The sequence below is a fragment of the Bos mutus genome, chromosome 25, assembly GCF_027580195.1.
Source record: "Bos mutus isolate GX-2022 chromosome 25, NWIPB_WYAK_1.1, whole genome shotgun sequence".
NCBI lineage: Eukaryota > Metazoa > Chordata > Mammalia > Artiodactyla > Bovidae > Bos > Bos mutus.
The window spans coordinates 26,208,149-26,223,560 of NC_091641.1; the positions used below are offsets into that span (position 1 = coordinate 26,208,149).

Genomic DNA, 15,412 nt, shown 5'->3' on the forward strand with positions numbered 1-15,412 from the left:
ATCTCAAGGTCAGTCCTCTTCTAAAACTCTGGCCTCAGGCCCCGTTTTGGATCCTTTGTGCCAGCTATGCTCCGCAGGTCTCCTGAGAACGAGGCTGTTTTGTGCAGATGGGGGGCCTGGGCCCTACACGAGCAGCTGCCTGGCTCTGTGTCTAAAAGGCTAAGACACTGCTTGGATTCAGGAAGCTCACGATGGCTTCTGAGACCCCTGCCTCTGGCTGAGGTTTGGGAGGAGGGTTCCCTGAATGTGGTTCTACACCAGCAACGGCAGCAGCAGCAATCACCTCCTTCCTCACAGGCCTCCCCCACCGGCCCAGTCCCCTCACCACTGTTATCTCACAGCAGCCAAAGTGATCTCTCCACATTGCAAATAACGCTGAAGCTTTGAAGTGTTAGTCGCTCAGTTGTGTCTGACTCTGCGAGCCCATGAACTGTAGCCTGTCAGGCTCCTCTGTCCATGGAATTCTCCAGGCAAGGATACTGGAATGGGTTGCCATTCCCTTCTCCAGGAGCTTCTCATTAAAACTGCACAGCTCCTGGGCTAAGGATTCAACCACCGGACAAGGGATCAGAAATCCCTACAGGACCTGGCTGGACCATCCTCCTTGGTGGTAAGGCATTCTGGCTGGTTGTGTTTCAGCCACATCAGCCTTCTTTTAACTCCTCAAGCCTGTCAGGGGTCCTCTGACACCTGGGCCTTTGCTTATGCCATCCCCTTACCTGGAACACACTGCTAGCTAAGCCCTACCCCTCTCACACACCTCAGTTCACGTGCTGCCTCCTCAGAGAGGTCACCCCAACATGCAGATGAGCTTCACTTGCTGAATGCTCTTTCATCTGCCCTTCCTTTCAGAATGCTTGCCTCACTTTGTGATCACATGTTCACTCGTGTGATCTTTCTGGTTAGTTTCCCACTCCCTCTATCAATAACGAGGGCTGTTGCACAGACAATGCCCGCTGGGTGCTAAGCATGGTCCATACATTAATTCATTTCTCTCTCTAAGCAACCATATGCAGCGGTGTTGTTGTTGTACCCATTCTACAGATGAGGCAGCTGAGGCCCGGAGACATTAAGTGATATTCTCAAGTCCATGTTCACATAGCTAGTAAACAGAAGAGCTGGGATTCAAACCCAGGTGATTCAAACCACTAGGATGAGGGCAGAGACTGACCATATTTCTCTTTCCCTTTGAATACCCAGTAGCCAGCATAGTGTCTGGCACATAGTAGGTGGTCAGTAAGTATCTGCTGCATGAATGAGTGAAGTCAGAGAAGCCCCATCTTCTGATCTTACCTGTGGGACCATTTTCAGCTGGCCTCTCAGGCAAGCCTGAGCTCTTTCCTCCCCAAGACACCCTTGGGTTGCTTTCAGAGGGGCTTGGATGGTGAAAGAAGGAAGGAGGGAAAAAGGGAAACTGAGACCTCTGTCCCTAAGCCTTCATCTTTCCATCTTCAACCCCAAATCTGTCTCAACCAGCCAGAATCACTGGAAACTTCTCTAATGGAACCAGGCGGAGGACTGCCAGGCTGAACGGGGAAGATCACCAGGCTTCTGTGGACGAGGGTGCACAGATCAGCACCCCTACCCTGACCCTGGCATCATCAGAGCTCAGGCAGTAAAAGCCCTAGTATCAATGCTGTGCAGAGGCCCACGTGATGGAGTTGCATCTTCTTAAACCAGATGAGGTCCTCACCTTAGGTTGTACAGCACAAGCCAAGCTGGCCAAGAGATGGAGCTTTCAAGGAGCTCTTAAGAATCCTGTTTCTACCACCTGATAAGTGGGTAAACAAATTATGGCACAGCCACACAATGGAATAGTAGACAGCCATAAAAAGGATGAAGCACTGGCATAGGCTACAGTGTGGGTAAAGCATGAACATGTTATCCTAAGTGAAAGAAGCCAACCACAAAACATCACACACTGTATGATTCCATACATACGAAACATCCAAAGTAGGCAAATCCATAGAGACAGATTAGTGATTGACAGGGGCTCATGGTGGGATGTGAATGGGGAGGGGCAGGGTTTCCTCTTGGGGTAATGAACGTGTTTTGCAACTAGAGAAAGGTTCTGGTTGCACAACACTGTGTGTGTGTGCTCAGTCATGTCCAGCTCTTTGTACCTCCATGGACTGTAGCCCTCCAGACTCCTCCCTCCATGGGATTTTCCAGGCAAGAACACTGAAATGGGTTGCCATTTCCTTCCCTAGGGGATCTTCCTGACCCAGGGATTGAACCTGCATCTCCCACATTGGCAAGAGGATTCTTTGTCATTAGCACCACGGGGAAAGCCCATGACATTGGGCATGTACTAAATGCCACTGGATAGAACCCTTCAAAATGGTTCATTTAGTGTTAAGGGAATTTAACCTCAATTTTTAAAAAAAGAAAAAAGAGACCACTGGCTGTATCCTTGTGGTCAAGTTCCTCAATATCTCTGTGCCTCAGTTTTTTCATCTGAAAAATGGCCTCCCCAAAGTATGTGTGGAGGACCATGTCAGGACTATGGACAGCACTTAAAAAAAAACCATGCCAGGGATGTCCTAGGTGCTGTAAGTGCATTTTGCTGTGGTTATGATTTGCTATTCACAACAGGAATTCCTTGACCCACTCGAGAATCAGTGGCCTGACTAGAGGAATGAAAAGTAGGGGACTGACTACGCACAGATGCACAGTCCTTTGGCAGATCCCAGGGTGACTAGACTCTGTGCCTGGGTATTATCAAGGGGTTAACTTCCCTGCAAAATTCACCAGAAGTTCTAATACTAACCTCTTTAAACATTCTTACACACCAGAAGCTATGGTTTAAGGGATGAGGATAAAACAGCACACACGTTAAAGGCCCTGGTAGAGGGCCTGACACACAGTAGGCACACAGGAAACATCTGCTGGATCTGGGCATTCGTCCTGCTTGATCAGTGCCATGGAGACACTGATCTTGGGGATGTTGCAGAGAAGCCCAGACACCTGCTTCCTCTCTGTTTGAGCTGGTCTTTCTGGCTGAGAAGCTGCAGAAAAGCTCTTGTGCTCCTGCCCTGAGTCCCTGGTGGTATCTCAAGAGAGAGGTTTGGGTCAATGGTTAAGGGTGGCTTAAATGTCCACATGGTGGGCCCCATTGGGTTAGACCTTGTTGCTGTGAATCCCTAAGAGGCAGAATTAGTAGATTCTGGGTTTTGCTTGATGCTTGCACACACACAATATGCACACACACACACACACCACAGACAGAATGTGAGCCCTGGAGGGGCCATGGACACTTTCAGCCTTTGCGTCTGGTTTGCTCCAGGACACAGGGCCCAGTAACAGACGGTGTGGGGTCTGTTACCACTGGCCCAAACCTCGCAAACCAACTGCACAATGCTTTTGGTTTCATCCCTGTCTGTGATCCATCTGACTGAAGAATGCCAGTGCAGTTTCCAGCCTCACTCAGTAAACAGAGTATATTGAATAAAAGCATCATGTTCTTTGATGATTCCAAACCTAGCAGGGTTTCGATGGTTGGAAATATCCATTTTCATTCACACACTGGATGCATAAAAAGCTCCAACCAGAGCTTACGTGGGCCAGGCGGTCATGTCAGCAGTGAAGTGGGAAGGCCTAGATTCTTTAAACATAACTTCGGTTGCATATTCCAAACACAAGAACGTCTTTCTGTTCACAGACGAGTTGGTTCTCGCCTGATTCTCTTGAAACATTCAGTCTTTGAGTCTCACTTTGCATTTCCCACTTTTGAAAGGGATGTGAGTTCAAGAACTATTTTTCTGCTCTTTTCATGAGTGAAGGGAAAAAGGAAAGCAACTCAGTTGATGATGAAGTCCAGCCTGTGGGACCAGCACTGTTATACAACTATGATAACTACTGCCTGCATTTTGGGAGCACTTTCTGTGTCAGGCGCTGTGTTAAGGCCTTGACTTGCAATGTTTCCTCTAATCCTCCTAACTGCCCTATGAAATAGGTCCCAATACTGGGTCCCTTTTAGGTGCATACACTCAGATGCAGAAAGCTGAGGCAACATGTGCCAATTCAAATGGGCCATCGGTGGTGGCAGAATCTGCAGCCAGGCTGTCTGCATCCAGGGTCTCATGGAGGCTACTGGCCAGTAGAGACCAGTGAATCTGGCTGGCAGTTAGAGCCAGACAGCTCACCTGGACAGGCGATGTCAAATCACAGACAGCTCAGAGCAGCCAGGATGGGTGAACACTGCCCTTGGATATCCACCCAGGTTTTCAGAGTCTCATAGAAGCTTCTGACTTGGGCACTCCCGCCCCTTCTAGAAGGCTCCTAAGTTTGCTCATCCTTCCTGGGAGGGGAAAAGTCGTGGTTTTGGAAGCTACAGATGGAGTGGCAGATGGGAAGTGAAAGCCTATCAGAGTTGCCCAGGATAAAACCATTCATCTGCAAAATTCATATGTTTTTGTGTGGGGCGACTTCACGAAAACAACAGCAAGAGGAACCAGCAGTGCCTGACGCGTGAAGTGCCTCCAGCCATGATGCTGGCAACGCGAGTGGGTGGAAGAACTGGCAGCGGGGTGGACACGGAAATGAGGGCCGTGGGAGGTGGAGGAGAGACAGGTCGACAGGCCCGGCTAGACAACCGGAGCATCAAAACTAAAAACAGGATGACTCCCTTCTCCGAACCCCCAAATGGGTGGGGCACATGGTCTGAGAAAGGATTTCTGGACCTTTCTCAGAGATCAGGAGGCTCAGCCTTGGATCCAGCTTGAGGATTCAGAGCTGATAGGTACTGAGCTAAGTGCCCAAACTCTCTAGGTTCCATGACTACAATCTGATTTCACAGAAGTTGTGTTTACTTGCCAAGGGTCACCTGCGAGTGAGGTGGCAGAACTCAGAGTCTAGCCTTAAGCCATCATATGGGAGTCTGAGCACTCATCTTCTTGGATACTGAAATGCTAGGAATGCTGATCTCCTGGCCCAGCTGACCTGGCTAAGTGACTGCTGTTACAACTGCAACTTGCAAATCAACACAGGGCCTATAGGGGGCAGCGTTGAGGCTTGATACAATTCTGGGAAAGGTCATAGGCTGGCCCCCTGCCTTTGAGAGGTCCTGGTCAAGTGTCACCTCCTGACTGAGGCTGACATGACTTCTGAGGCCTCCATGGGAGGTCTGGAGCCGGGGGAGTGGGAATCTTGACCTTTGAAGGGAGCGTCTGCCACGCCAGCAGCTGTACTCGGCATTCTGGGGTATTTCTGAACACACTGCTTCTTTGGAAGGGAGAGGGAGAAGGCTCCAGCTCACCCTTGCCTTGTACTTCCCTATACTCATCTCTCCTCCTCGTTTTGTTTATTAGGTTCCAGGCATGTTTAAATTTCTCAAAGGCAAGTAGTTCATCTCTGACCCAAGTCCAGGCTGTTCTCTCTCTCAGGAACTGGAGAGTTCTCAGCTGGAGGCAGTTTTGCTCCTCCAGAAACACAGCACCTGGAGATATTTGTGGTTGCCACAAGTGGTTGGAAACAGGAACCACTACTGGCATCTAATGGGTAGAGGCCAGGGGTGCTTCCAAATACCAGGAGTGAGCAGGGAAGCCTCATGGCAGAGAATGATCTAGCCCCAGGTCATATAGATGGGCTTCCCAGGTGGCACGAGTGGTAAAGAACCCACTTGCCAATGCAGGAGACAGAACAGATGTGGGATCGATCCCTGGGTTGGGAAGATCCCCTGGAGGAGGACATGGCAACCCACTGCAGTATTCTTGCCTGAAGAATCCCCATGGACCACAGAGGAGCTGGTGGGCTATAGTCCATAGTGTTACAGAACTGGACACCACTGAAGTGACTTAGCACTCATGCAATCATATTGACATTAAATTCCAAGACAGACTTTATCTTTTAGATATGTTTACTGAAATATTTGGGGCTTCCCAGGTGGCTCAGTGGTAAAGAACCCACCTGCCGATGCAGGAGTTGCAGGAGACGTGGGTTCGATCCCTGAGTTGGGAAGATTCCCTGGAGAAGGAAATGGCAACCCACTCCAGTATTCTTCCCTGAAGGGTCCAAAGGACAGAGGAGCCTGGCAGGCTATAGTCCATAGGGTCGCAAAGAGCTGGGCATCACTGACCAACTGAGCACACACGCACACACTGAAATATTTACAGATACAATTATATGACCTCTTAGAAATGCTTCACCAGGGCTGGTGGAAGAGGGTCAAGGTCTTTATTGGTATGGATACAGATGAATTGATTATAGTTGAAACTGGGTGATGCAGGGGTCATTTACTAGTCTTGTATTCTTGTGCATGTTTGAGAATTGCCTTGATAAAACACCTTTTATAAGACTCCTTCAGAGAAAGGAAGGCCCTCTCCTTCACCCCGTCCACTTCTCCTTTTTGGCCTTTCAATAAGCGAGATGGAAGACACAGTCAAGCAGAGAGGTGCTTTCTTGATAGGAAATATAGTTCACTTTGTTGCCTTTTTCCTCCGTTTAAAGAGATCTCCAGGGGTTTTCTTTGCTTACACCTCTTTTAAAGAGTAGATCAATGTTTGTGCAAAGGGACAGAGTGGCATCTGAATTTCTCACCGCCCAGGGCTGCTGGTTGCTCCACCACCCACTCATAATTGTGGCTAAGTAGCCTACAGGCCCTGGGGAGACCTCAGGAGAAACTAGAGATCTGCAGTTTCAGTTGAAATCTACCAGCCGTAGAATGTGGGCAATCAATTCATGTGTTAAAATTGGATAGGAGCCAAACAAACCCACCCATGGGATTCCAACAGCCCAGAGACGCCTGTCTGATTCTGCCCAGGCTGTCACACCCCGCTCCCTTCTTCCACTTTGTCCTTTTCAGTTTAACACCTAAGTCAGACCTTGACCTTCCTCTGCTCCAAACACGGCGTGCGGTTCCCATCTTCCTTTGACTAATGGACAAATTCTAGACCCTCCATGATCTCACCTCAGTTTTCTCTCTGGCTTCAGTTTCTTAGGACTTCACCCTCTCTTCCAGCCACACTGAGCCCCGCTGTTCCTGGAACACATCAGGCACCCTCGGGGCTCAGCACCTGTGCTGCTCTCTGCTGGACCATTTTCCCTGTCTGGGCAGCTCACTCCATCACCATCTTCCTTTCTTCTCCGGAAGGATGTTCCTGGCCACTCTCATTACAGTTCCGCCTCCAACCTGCTCCTGCTGCTCTCTGCCTTATTTTTCTGATGTACCATTTTAAATACTTAGTTTGCATGTTGTCTGTTTCCCCCATTTGAATGGAAGTACCTCATGGCCAGGGGTTTCAGCCTTTGAAGTATGTTCTCAAAAAGAGCTGGGAAAACCATGTACTCAAGAAATCTCTGTTGAATGAATGAATGAGTGAATGCTCACATGATTCTCAAGCACAACGTGGCCCTCATGTAGAGAGACCTTACAGAGACAGTGAGTAAGCATCTCTGAGGCAGGAAGGCTTCTCCAGACAGGAGGCAGGCTGCTTCTGCCTCTGGCTTCCCAGATATAACAGGGGAAGCAGGACCTCAAAGCAGGCTGGCCAGGGCCGCCTTACCTGATGGGGTAGTCAGCTGCGCTGAGGTTGATGAAGAAGTCCCAGGGCCAGTCGGTCATCTCCAGGAGGTCCCGCATGCTCTGCAGGTATGTGGACAGGAGGCTGGCTCCCCCCCAGATGGTGGCCATCCTCCAGGGCGTGACACGGACGTTGCTGTACTGCCTGGCGAACTGAAGCACTTGGCGATGCAGGTAATTGGAGCGCTTTCACAGGAGAGGAAGGGTGACATTCAGCAGCGTGGAAAACACCCCAGCCCTGCCCCTTACCCCCTCTCTGTCCCTTCCCTTCTAGGTGACAGGGCTTCTGAACTTTGCCAAGTAACTGATTCAGACCTGGGGTGTCTTTCTGCATCATTACACAAACTTCATTATTTTTAAAGTATTACTTTAGCAATTTGAGATGCAGATTCCCTGGTCCTGCCTCTGTATTACTGGTTCCCCAGGTATAGGCTGGTGCCTGGGAATCTGCATTTTTCTCTAAGACTGATACATATGGTCTGAGGATAACAAGCTAAGTAATATGGTTTCATCTAATATGATTGCATCCCTGGTTCAGGAAGATCCCCTGGAGAAGAGAATGGCAACCCACTCCAGCATTCTTGCCTGGAGAATTCCATGGACAGAGAGGAGTCTGGCAGGCTAAAGTCCATGGGGTCACAAAGAGTTGGATATGACAGAGTGACTAACACTTGCATTTAAACCTGATGAGTATTTTGAAAGGTAGACTTTCTCCACTACCCTCTGGCAGGCCTGCTAGAATCAGACTTCTGAATAGGCATCCCCTTTGTCTTCTTGACCAAAGACACAATCATGTCACATCAGCAGACCAACAGAAACCTCTGGAACAAGATGCTTAGGGGTCAACAAGCTGGCTCCATGATTTTTTTTTTTTTGGTAAATAAAGTTTTATTGAAACAGTCACACACATTCATTTGTGTATGTTTTCATGGCTGCTTTCAGGCTACAATGCCAGAGCTGATTAGCTGTGACAGAGTGTATAGCCCACAAAGCCTGAAATACTTGCCCTCTGGCCCTTGATGGGAAAAGTGGGCCCACCCCTGGGTTAGCTATCCTTATAGCGTGGCGGGCATTGCATTGGGCAGGGCCATGAGCAAAAGAGGTATGACTGACAATGTTCATTGTCATTGAAGGGAGTCTAAAGTCATAGTTTCGAGCTTTGAAACTGACACCCATGCATGTGCACACACACACACACACACACACACACACACACAACACACCTACACAGCACTTCAAGGCCAAACGGTCTGGGGGAGGCAGCTGCTCAGCCTGCAAGGCTCCCCTGGAAGGGAGGGGCAGACACACCCCCAGAGAAGTGCCAGCAGGGGGCAATCAGAGGGCCGGCCTCACCTTGTCCACGTGGATGTAGTAAAAGTGGTCCTTGTGGTAGATGGCCTTGAACATGCGCTGCAGCTGCCGGGAGGCGCGGCCGTGGACCACCAGGACGAAGGCGATTCTGACCGGGTTGGCCAGCATGTACTCCACTGAATCCTCGTCCCACTGAACGTTCTTGTTGGCTTTGCCTGGGAAAACCAGGGAGATCACAGAGGTGGGGTGAGTTTGGCTGTCCTCAGGGGGTGTTTCTCTGATGCTTCTTCCCGGGACTATTTGAGGGGCACAGTGGTCATTTTGGTCCCTGAAACTGGTTTCAACGTAACCAAGCAAGTCCTGGACCCTTACTCTTTCCTGGTAAACAGGAGTGGGGGCCCCAGAGGAGCTAAAGACATGGTTTCCATCCCCAGGGAGCCAAACAGCACTGATGGAGACACGTGTACACATATTAAAGCCAGAGGAGATGAGCCACGTAAGAGGTACATTTCTGAACCACAGAGGAAGGAGCAGTTAATTTCAATTTGGAAAATGTTAAGATATACGTGCTGTCTTTGTTTGTCCAGAATCCACTCTCATTTCTCCTCCGAACAGCATCTATTTTGTTTTGTTTTTAAATTGTGGAAAGAACAGATAACCTGAGAGCTACCCCCTTAACACATTTTTAAGTGTTCAGGATGGCAGTGTGGATGATAAGTAATAGCTTATGGTGAACAGTGTCAGATTTGTGATCTCCAAAGAAAATTTAGCTTTGGGACCAGGGACCAGGCTTGATCACTCAAGAGCTTTTGTGCAGCAGAGTTTTATTAAAGCGAACAAAGGACAGAGAAAGCTTCTGACATAGACATCAGAAGGGGGACGGAGAGTGCCCCTCTCACTAGTCTTAGCAAGGCCTTATATAGTTTCATCAGACCCACTCCCACAACATACATCTGAAATTAACAAGATTAGAACTAACAATAGAAGGGTCTTACCAGACCCACTCCCACAGTATACAAGTTTTAAGAGAACAAGATTAGTCAGAAGGTTGAGAAACGTGTCCTCAAGCAAGAAACACTGTTATATTGACTAAGACAAAGCAATGTAGAAAAAAAAAAAAATGTCCTTTTTCTCTTCCTTGAGAGCCTCAGACACTTCTCTCTCCTTGAGAGCCCAGACTCCTTTCTCCTCCTCGGGGACCCCAGATTTCTTATCAACTTACTAGGGAATTGACTCTCATAAGCACAATGTTGCATGGCAGATCTCTGGAACTTATCCATCGTGCCTAATGAGAAATTTATCACCCAATAATTTGAAGGGCGTCAACCTCCCCCATTCTCTGTGTGGAAGGAGAGGGTCTCTATCTAGTATCAGTTTCAGGGGTGGTCACAGGACTTAGGCTTGGCCAGTAAGGACACAATAGGTAAGGTTCAGAGTTAACTAAGCTATTTAGCCAAGAAGACAGAATTCCAGACTGTTGTTGGAACTAGATAAGAGCCTCAAAGTCCATGAAACTTGAAGATCCTAAGAGCCATTTTATCCCCCCATGGAGAGGAAAGGGAAAACACTGCTGAGTGAGGGGGAGGAATAGATCCTCGTGACCCCGCTTGAGCTCCCAGATCAGCCTGGGAGGAGATCAGCCACCGTCATTGCTTATCTTTTTTTAAAAGCCCAGATCCTACACCAGATGCTCCTAGATAAGTGGTTCCAGACGTCTTTTATCCTGGTGTGTGTGTGCTCAGTTGCTTCAGTCATGTCCAACTCTTTGCTATCCAATGGACTGCAGCCCACCGGGCTCCTCTGTCCATGGGTTTCTCCAGACAAGAATACTGGAGTGGGTTGCCATGCCCTTCTCCAAGGGATCTTCGCCACTCAGGGATGGAACCTGTGTCTCTTGCATTGCAGGCAAATTCTTTACTACTGAGCCATTGGGGAAGCCCCCTTTATCCTGGAAGCAGCCTCAAAGATGCCTTTTATCCTTCTTTCCCTTGTAAATGCCCCAGGGGCAAGGTTTCAGGGAGGAACATGGCTTACTGGTTCAGTTCATTATAATCCCAACCAGAAATCTCCTGGCTTTCCTGAGCCGAATTTCCTTTGGATCTAACCTGATTTCTTACAGGTTTCAGGTTTATGGGACTCAGCACACAGCAGCTGCAGGTGTCTCTGAATACCAACTGGGAAAGCTGAGAACTCGGACTGTTCAGCCTGGAGGTCAGGAGACGGGGAGCCTCTCGGCTGTCACTGGGAAGCTGAATGGCCACCACATAAGTGCGGCTCCTTCTGTGTTGTCCCAGAGGACGGGATGGGGATGAGATGAGCGTGGGCTGTGTCCTCATCACGTGGTACAGACTCCACAGCCCGTAGCCCTGCCTCCCGCAGTTAGGACTGCAGATCCCTGCACCCTGACTCCCCCACCATTGACCTTGACCCCTGACCTTTTGTCTTTTCCTTGAGCAAGCCTGTCTTTGCCTCAGAACCTTTCCATGGCCATTCCTGCCCCCGGGGACACCCTCTCCCTAGATCTTTGTGTACTTCTTCTTGCCACTAGTTCACAGGTCACAATCAGGCCACCAACCACATCTCTGTCTTTTATCTCGACCTATTTCAATTTTCTGCATTGCATTTAACACTGTCTGGAATTACATATATATTTTTTATTGTCTGGATCCCCAACTAGAACTAAACTCCAAAAGATGAGGGACTATTTAAGAATATTTGTCACTGAATACACATTATTAACAATATCTGGCACATAGCTGGTTTTTGGTGAAAACAAAAGTTACAGGAGGATACATTTTAGTACTGTAACAATTACCTCTTCTTGAGCATTGAGCAGTCCTTACCATTAATTATTTCATTTAATCCTCATAACAACCCTGCAAGGTAGGGCCATTATCTCTGATTTGCAAATGAAGAAACCACAGCTTAGAGAGGCCAAGGGATTTATTTGTTCAAGGTCCCACTGCTTTAATTAAGCTGAGATTCAAACCCAGGTCTGTTTCCAAAGCTTATGCCCTTAACCAGTAATATATACTACATTACCACGCCCAGAATTTATAAATATTAAGAACAATTCTGCTTAATGAAATAGCCTGTAAATTAGTTATTGCAGGTAGATAGGCATGCACTTGAAGACTGTCAGAAGTATTGCAGAGAGGATTCCTGTGTCATGTGGGAGGTGGACTCTAGGTAGCCAATAAGGTGACATCTTTTAATTCAACCATCCATCCATCCATTCATTTATCCATCCATTCAAATTCAACCACTCATCCAACAAACCAGTTAACTATCCACCTAGCAAAACATTCAATGCCTATCATCCCCTCAAAAAACCATCCATCCATCCATCCATCCATGCATGCATCAACTCACCCATCATCCAAGCAAACCATCCCTGCATGCACTCTTCCAACCATCTAATGATCAACTTTCTGATCCACGCAATATTAACTTAGCCTATACTGCATTAATATTGCATGGATCAGAGAGTTGATCATTAGATGGTTGGAAGAGTGCAAGCATGGATAATTTGCTTGGAGGATGATGGGTGAGTGGATGGATGGATAGATGAGAAGATGTATCCTTATTGGCCACTTAAAGTAAGCCTCCCACATGATACAGGCATCTTCTCTGCAATGTCTCTGACAGTCCTCCAGTGCACGCCTATCTACCTACAACAACTAATTCACAAGGTATCTCATTAACTAAGCAGAATTGTTATAAACATTCCAAACTGGAAGAGAGAACGGCAACCCACTCCAGTATTCTTGCCTGGAGAATCCCATGGACAGAGGAGTTTGGTAGGTGGCAGTCCATAGCGTCACACAGAGTTGGACATGACTGAAGCGACTAAGTACACACACATTCACATACTATGCTAGGTACTAGAAAAATAAAATTGGAGGAAAAACTCTTCCCTTGAGGAGCTCTCAGCCAACTAGGAGACAAGGAAGACAATGCTCAATTGCTTTATGAAAGATGTGTGCCCTTTGAGGGTGGGGAAGTAATGAATAGTTTGCCCACAGAGACTGAGGAGATCTCAGAGAGTTTAGCTTCTGAACCCATTTCCCCATGCTCTCCTGATGTCCTACCCTCTTTGGTTCCTGACTGTTCAATCAGGAAATTCGATCCTGGGGATAATTACTATCTTGGCTCTGGTTGAAGACAAGCTAGGCAGCAACCACAAGGTTATCCTAACCTCCCTCTAATTTTCTTTCTAAACCACTTGCAAATACACTTAGGTTTTCCTCATGGTTGTACAGGAGAAGTGTGCCTGGAAGAATCACGTCCCTTTAAACACTCACACAATAACCTATGCATTCATTCATCCATCCACCCATCCATTCATTCACCCATCCATCCATCCATCCAACCACCCAGAACCCTTCAACCCTCCCACTTGCCAGTCTAGGACAAAACTTCGAGCACAAAAACATATGGGACATGAGCCTGTCTTCACACATAGATTATGAATGGATTAATGAATGTGAGAATCCAAAGTAAAAAGATAATAACATAAGAGAAAAGCTTATATTTGCTTTCCTGCAACTGCAGCCCATAGGCAGTGCACAGGTCATGGCAGGGCCGGCTGTAACCTCTCTTCACCCCCCTCAGAGACTCTTTACCAACAAAGGGAGGGAGGTTAAAAACAATGGCTACTCATGTCACTTTTTTCTACCTGGATTTCTTTGAATGATGTTTCAAAGGTTTAAATGTGGTCTGACACTATGTTTCATAGGAATTCCACTCTGTAGGGGTTCCTGCTGGCACTCAGATAATACTGCTCATCTCTGCCCCAAGGTTTCTGGGTAACAATGACCTGGAGCTCCTAGCAAGGGAGGCTCCTGGGGCCTTTGTGAACAGCCATGCTCTCCAGCCAGGGATGTCTCTTGCCCTGATGTTGAATGAGTAAGCGAGTGAATCCATTCTGGAGGCAGGCTGCTCTGGGCCAGAGGAGCTGATGTCTCCTGACTGCTGGTGCCAGGGGCTATGTGTGGGTCATTACTTGGCTCTCGGAGGAAAACACTGTCATACTCGAGACTCAGAGAGGTCAGCGCGTTTCTCAGGTCACACAGTAAGGGAGGACAGAGGCGGGAGTGTGAACCCAACTCCAGCCCTGCTCCTTCCACCCACCCTCTGCTGTACTGATGAGCAGGTTATGGGAGGAAGAGTGTGCAGACCCCTGGTCTCTAAAGGGACATGAGTGTTGATGTTGAGAAAAGCCTTTTGTAATTTTTCTTTGGGGGTTTTTAGAAAGCAGAGCGGATTCACAGACAGACACAATCAACTGTGCTTCCTTTCTGGAGAAGGGGAAGAAGACCTGGGGACTCAAACACTGGCTGCAGAGCCTCCTGGGTGTAAACAGTCTAAAGTCATCCTTGGGTCAGACAGTCGGTCTGCAGAGGAGCGAAGAGAAGGGGGAACAAAACCCCAGAGCTCTGCATGCATGCATGCTAAGTCACTTCATTTATGTCCAACTCCTTGATACCCCATGGACTGTAGCCTGCCAGGCTCCTCTGTCCATGGAGTTCTCCAGCAAGAATACTGGAATGGGTTGCCGTGCCCTCCTCCAGGGGATCTTCCTGAAGCAGGAACCAGGGTCTCCCACAGTGCAGGCAGATTCTTTATCATTTGAGGCACCAGGAAAGCCAGCTATTCTGGGCCTTAAGGGTGGGTGGGAAAGACAAAAATATCCACAGAAAAGAGACAGAGAGATGGCAATGGGGATGAGAGGTGGAGGCAGGCACACACAAATCCAGGGAAAAGCAGAGAGAGACGGGAGGACCTCCTCCTCCCACATATATGGGAAAGAAATACACAGAGAGACACACGAAGAATCACGGGCACAGACAGAGACACACAGACAAAAACAGAGACAAACATACCCAACCAGACATAAACACGGAGGCAGGGGGAAGGGGGGAGCTTCTCCACTGGAAAAGCTGGATCCACTTGGCCCCAGAGTGATGCAGCTAGCCTTAAAAGCAAAGGCCAACGAAAGTTCCAGAATTTCAGAATCAAAAAATGCTCCCAGCCTGGAGACATTGCCTGGTCCCTTCCCCCCAGACTACTTCCATTCTTTCCACACTTTCCCCTCGTCTGTCCCCTGACCAGCCCTGTACTCTCGTGAGCCCAGAGATGAAGGAAGAGCGTGAGGCCCAGGGACCCACTGAAAGTGGTGCGACATTCACAGGCTTGCTCCACGACCACAATGGCAATGATCCCCACGTTGGTACAGGGGAGGACCCTGATGCATTTTGTCGAATAAACAAGAGAGCGTGAATGGGCGAGTTTTCTGCCCTGTGTTGCAGCGGGGGGTAAGGAGGGCATTCAAAGGGGCTGAGGTTCATGGCACTCTGGGACAGTTGCCAGTCACCAGCTTCTTATTTTTGTTCCACAGCCCTGGCTCCTGCATCGACCTTTCCAGCAAGCTGCTCGGACACAGCGTTGCTGAGGAGACAGGAAACCACCCTAGAGACCAGGCAGAGTGGGCCTCCTCAACTCTGGTCACCGTTTCCGGAACTGCGGTCCTGGAAAGCTGCCGGCCTCCACCACCAGGAGTGGGATCGTCAGTGGGCTGTG

At 48.5% G+C, this 15,412-nt stretch overlaps 1 protein-coding gene across 1 annotated transcript in view; it reads right to left on the bottom strand.

The window, feature by feature from the left end:
- Window positions 1-15,412, bottom strand: part of XYLT1 (xylosyltransferase 1) — a 349,260-nt gene that overhangs the window by 82,330 nt on the left and 251,518 nt on the right. Inside the window, 2 exon segments of the mRNA XM_070363107.1 lie at window positions 7,503-7,705; window positions 8,873-9,045. Coding sequence (XP_070219208.1) covers window positions 7,503-7,705; window positions 8,873-9,045 — 376 coding nt within the window.